The sequence below is a fragment of the Amphiprion ocellaris genome, chromosome 8 (assembly GCF_022539595.1).
Source record: "Amphiprion ocellaris isolate individual 3 ecotype Okinawa chromosome 8, ASM2253959v1, whole genome shotgun sequence".
NCBI classification, from domain to species: domain Eukaryota; kingdom Metazoa; phylum Chordata; class Actinopteri; family Pomacentridae; genus Amphiprion; species Amphiprion ocellaris.
Window position 1 is genome coordinate 16,058,858 of NC_072773.1, and position 5,934 is coordinate 16,064,791.

The following is a 5,934-nucleotide window of genomic DNA, read 5'->3' on the forward strand; positions in this document are numbered from 1 at the left end:
GTTTCTCTACTTTAGGCAGCAGAACAATCTATGTGGGATCCATAAAAAGTATAGATTGCTCATGGTCATGAAGAAACATGTTATTCAGTACAACAGTGAAGCTCACTGATGTGTTGTTATTGGTCCCTGGACAACAAGAGAACTCAGCAGCACAGTAGAATAACATACAATCATTGATACATAACTATCCTGCATCTGTTTTGCTGCAAACCTGCTCTGCTGCACTGGATCATCCCCCTGGAAGATTTGTAGCCACTGGTCAGCCCAGCAGTGCATCATGGACACAACAGGCTGTTGCTGCGATTGAATCCGTGACCTTTTGCTGACAAGATGCACTAACCGCTAATCCATCCTGCTGCTCTTTAGCTGATATCTGATGTCGGCCCCCACATAAAGAATCTCCACGGTCAGTCTGACACCATCCCACGCCCCTGATGATTCTGATAAGAGTAACAATCTGTCTTCATCTGCATGTAATGCATGTGTTTTCAATGTACAGTGGCTGTGAAAATCTAGAAGTGAACGTTTCTGCACAATTTATGATTGAAATATCTGCACATTTATTATATTTTGCAAGCAACTTCGGTTCTAAAATATCAGACACACAAATACCGGTGGAAAAATGAACATATATTTATCATTAAATCAGCAACAGCTAATGACAGACATGAAAGAATACACAAATAAATGACATGAGACCTCATGACTTTAAATGCTGCATAAGACGATGATTCATAACTTAAATCATTTCTTGTCTGAGTGACACAATTTGTAATCTTAGAGAATATTTGATTATACATGACTATACATTCCTCTGTACAGTTAAATCACAAAAGACTGAACTATTTACAGTTCATAGTATGTGTTGCAGTCAGAGCCATACAGATGAAGCCTTGTGCAAAACAAAATAGAGGGGGAATAAAGTTTTTACATTTTACAGCAATTACAGGTTGCAAGACCTTAGATTAGTGCTGGGTGTTGTGATTTAACTTTTAAAAGAGCATGATGTGTAGAATTTAAAACCACTCAAAGAAGCAGCCTGTCTTTTGAGACAGTTTACTGTTAAACGGCGCTACAGGAGACAGAGAATACAGGATAAATGAGCAAAAGACAGCTTGAGTGGTGGTTCTTTATGAAGTAGTGCATGGTCAAGCTTCAGATCTTCCAAACCTCTGGGAAAAATCTCAAACTGTCAAAGAAACCAAATTTGTCGGCCATATTTTATACTTTACCTCCCAAAAGTATACATCTGTTATTTTGCTTTTTGAAAACTTTTACAGATGATTGAGCAAGACAATACTAAGATTTCATTTTTAATAGGAAGAATCAAGGTTCAAACACACACAATTGTGATGATGAAAATGATATTGCCATTAGAGATTGATTTTTGTTGTTTGTGTGTTTGTTTTTACTTACGCTTTTCACTAAATTTGATTGTTGTTCAGTGCTATCTTCTGCAGAGGTAAAAAATAAACTTTCCCTCTTTGTGCCATTAGATTAAATGAATGAGATTTCAAAATGTAGACTGGTGAGTTTGGTATTTTTAGTCTTCATGAATTACAGATATTTTTTTAAAAAAAATAGCTGTGAATGGGGAAAAAATGTTAAATGAAGGGAGAAAATGCACATTATCTTTGTGTCTGAGAAATGAACATTATAAAGACACACACGGAGACATATAACTCCCCCCAGTAGCGTCTTTGCTCAAAATCTGTAAAAGGCTCTGGCTGCATTTTCAGGCAACACCACCCTGCTGACAACAGGGGGCAACGAAAGCTCACGGAAACAAGAAATATGTGAAGGAAAAACACACAATACATTTTACATAGCCCTCCCGTCCCATGCCTGTTTAATATCAGGCCTACAGTACTGTTGTCAGGGTTGGTAAGATTCCTTTTTGAATGACTTGAGTGACACATATACATTCTGGGGGGAAAAAAAAACTCAACTCAACTTCACCCTTCATCCAGACAGTGAATATTATAAGAATCTGTACGTTCAGATTGCAACCTGCTTGTTTAAACCCCCCAAAACAAAACCGTAACACTTAGATAATCTACACAGTTCTGGAGCATTTCCTTTGGGATTACTTTGATCAAAACACAAGTCATTTCAAAGGCAGATCAAGTGTTTGCATACATGATCTCACAATTTCTCACCTCACCCCATCATCACACCAGCATTGATTATAAAACATAGTTTTTCTCTCCACTTTTACAGTAGAACTCAGTAAGCCATTCCTATCAGACACCTGTGTTCCCCGGACACACACCATGCTACCCTCCAATCCCAACTATTTTTGTGATGTTGATTTGATTGGCAGCATGCAAATCAGTGTTGCTGTGTTGAACAGTTTTCTCTCCACACAGCAGATGTTTGCTTCTTCGCAGGCAGTCCTGTGGAAATGGGAAGAGTCCAGTGAAGGTCACAAGCGTTTGCAATGACCCATCTTGGCTCGCTGCCTTAAAATTAGATTAGTTACTTCAACGAAAAAAGAAGAAAAAAACTGACAGCTGCAGTCTTAACCTTGAAAATAATCAATCTTCAGATACAGTGATGTTTCAGGAAACTCTGCTGACAGTTATAACCTGCTGTCTGTCGTTGTTTTTATTATTTTATGCCATTATTGTCCTGTATGTCAACCAATATCATCCCCTATTGCAAGCAATATTGTCTAGTTTTATGAACTTGCAGAATTCTGTGCTTTCAGTGATTGAAAGCTGCGCTAGCCAAGTTCTGTTTAAGTACAACAGCCTTGCTCTGACACAAGACTCTCACTCATATATAAAATGCTTCTATTTGCTTCTCTTTGCACAAATTGACTTCTGCTGGCAGCAAATCATCTCCACCCACCAGAAGTGATGACATTAAGTTGTCTGGATGTCATGCTTGACTTTAAATCAAGACAAAGCTGTACTCAGAAATAAACTGGTGTTTTCCCTTGCTCATTATTTTGGATTCCTGCAATGTAAATCCTTTATACTATACTGTGATGGTAAGAATGCTGCATGCAGTTTACAGGCATTTTTATGGACTGTTTTTTTCCCTTTCTTTTGCTATCATGCGCAAACAATGTGCAAAATTGCCTAGTGCAGCTTTACCAAACCCAACAGTGAAACCTGCATGACATACATTAGGAAATCACCCCTCTGCCCATTCTGTTACAATTTGTTTTCCCACAGTTAGTCCTCTGCAACAGGTTTACCATGTCGTACATTCAGGCCGGTCTGCATTCCAACATCTTCTTGAAGGCCTTCCTGAAGCTGTCGTCCAGGAAGGCGTAAAGAAAAGGGTTGAGGCAAGAGTTGGCATAGCTCAAGCTGGTTATGAAGTAGGAGATCCCAATCAGCAGCGGCGTGGTCCTCAGGTCCGTCGTCAGAGCCACTATGGTGCTGAGGTGGAACGGCGTCCAGCAGAACAAGCAGACGGCCAAGACGATGAACACCATGATGGTAACTTTCTTCTTGGCCTTGTCCAGAGCCTTGACATTGCTGTTGAGGCGCATGTTCCTAAGCTTGTAGAGCATCATGGTGTATAAGATGCAAATAGTTGAGACAGGGATTGCAAACCCCAAGATGAGTGTGTAGATCCGACTTGTTTTGAACCACAAACTCTCAGGGCTGGGGAAGCTGAGCACGCAGCTCTTCCTCTCATCATTTGGGCTGACGTAAACACCGGCAAACACAGTAAATGGCATGACGATGAGAATGACAAGGACCCAGACACATAATGAGATGATTTTGGCTGCTCGGTAGGTACGATAAGGCATGCGTTTGGACCTCACTGTGGCCAAGACAACTAGGTAGCGGTCTATGCTCATAACTGTGAGGAAATAGATGCTGGAGAATATGTTGTAGTGGTCTATGCTAAGAATAACTTTGCACAAAACCTCACCAAAAGGCCAGTAGTGGAGTAAGTGTTCGGCTATGCTGATTGGCAACACCAAAGTAAACAAATCATCCGCAATCGCCAAGTTCAGGATGAACATATTGGTAACTGTTTTCATTTTGGGGGCTTTGAGGATAACATAGATGACAGCTGTGTTGCCAGTCAGTCCCACAGCACAGATTACAGAGTAGATGATCGGTAAAATGATGTACAGGTCAGCATAGAAATAAAACTCAGAGGGAGGAGTGCAGTTCAAGTCAGTGCGGTTCCCTGACGTGAGGGAGTAGAAGTCCACAGAGTCATTGCAGACAGGCAGTGCACCGCCAGGGGTGGAGACATTCTCCATGTTTGAAGAGAGAGGGGTAGCTGGATAACAACTAAGAGTCTGTTAGCATTGTGAGACAACAATCCACTGATTTTCAAGAAAATTCTTATATTTTCCAAGAAAAAAAGTGTCTTTTTGTTCTGTTTTAGACATTTTCCCTCACAGGATACATCACTCGTGTATCATTGAAGCAAAAAGCTGCAGTTCAGAAGTTAAAAAAAAGAGTTAATATTATCACTGGAGAAAGGAACTTAGCGTCTGACAACTAGACAACAACAATACCTTTTAAGCTGAGGTCCAGGGATGACCAGCAGGCAAATGAGAGCAGAAGATCCAATAATTTCACTGTTGTTTCATTTTCTGGGATGTTGCAAAAAGAGAGAACATCTTACCTCCCCCATCTACTGCACAGACAGTTATGAAATGATATAAGAATATCATGTGCGTAATTAATATCCTATCAGATCGAATTTCTCATAAGAAAATCTCACTGTAGAAGAGCCCCTTCACGGTGAATTTATTTAGAGTCCTTGGTGTGAAAACGCCTCAGATGCCCAGCTTCATGAGTGCTCCACCATCAGTTTTGTTTCAGGATTAATCTTCAGTTACCAGCTCTTGACACTTTTCTCCTTTGGGATTCACTCGTTCATTTTTCCTTCATGAAAAAAAAATCAGATCCCATATAGCCTCCTCTGATTCTCTCCTCCCCCGATGCCAAAGCCTTGAAATGAGTTTTTTTTTAAAGGCTGAACGTGGCCACGATGAGGTTTACGATGGTTATTTATGGTTTGGTGTTTCCTCTCTGTGCTTCATGTGCGCTCTGGAGAATGTGCCAGCGTTTTACGCACGAGTGGCGCATCACGAAATCTGGACAACAGAGAGATGTGAACATCAATTACTTGCCTTGCACGCATTTAAACATCACTGAGCACGGAGTTAATGGACTTAAATAGAGAACAAGCGCAGACTTTACTGTTAACAGGCTGGAATCAATACAGACGAAAATCATTGTTTCGGCGATGGAGACAAAATCAAGCGAAAAGAAAACCCCAGAACTGGATCGGACTTAGAACTCCAAATGATTTTTCTCTCTATCTACATAACATAATGCAAACACTTTTTCCTCTAATCAACATGATGTGGCCATGCAGCATGAATAAAATATAATATTTTCATGTTAAATAAACTTAAAAAGAAAATGTAAAAGAAAAATATCAAATTCTTAACCTAAAACGACCCTAAATGATCTACTATGGAGTAGCTTTACTGCACAACCAATCGTTAACTAATCACAGCGTATTTAAAGAAAGTATTTAGCAGATATTAAAGTGTTCTGAGAGTTCAGACGGGTTTACCCTCCTCTGTGTCCCCGGTAAAGTCACTCTCCTCCGGTGTTGCCTCTGTGGGAGCAGCGCTGCGCTCCAGCCTCAGCTCTCCTCGCCGTCTGACTCTCCCACAGTCCTGGAAGGCAGCACCACCTGCTGACGTCAGTCCGAGATCCCCGTGTCAATCATGTGAAGGTGGCCCGTTCATCCAATCTGCCTCCAAAGTGTCCTCCACAGGTCAGAGTGTTCATATCCATGCTTTCCTGCCGCCGTGATCAGCCAGCTTTCAGAATCACCGTGACGTTCAGCACTGTACTTCTCACCTACTGTGCCATGCAAAAATATTTGCCCACAAATACGGAAATCTTGTGAAATTTTTGCATATTTTGCTCGCTT

At 40.9% G+C, this 5,934-nt stretch overlaps 1 protein-coding gene across 1 annotated transcript; it reads right to left on the reverse strand.

The window, feature by feature from the left end:
• Positions 1-609: 609 nt before the first annotated feature.
• On the reverse strand, positions 610-5,733 carry npbwr2b (neuropeptides B/W receptor 2b). Its single transcript, XM_023289399.3, has 2 exons — positions 5,569-5,733; positions 610-5,080 (listed from the first exon to the last, which is right to left on the reverse strand). Exon 2 carries the CDS (start codon positions 4,232-4,234, stop codon positions 3,218-3,220), a length of 1,017 nt encoding a protein of 338 aa, XP_023145167.2. The 5' UTR covers positions 4,235-5,080; positions 5,569-5,733; the 3' UTR covers positions 610-3,217.
• Between the last annotated feature and the right edge of the window lie 201 nt (positions 5,734-5,934).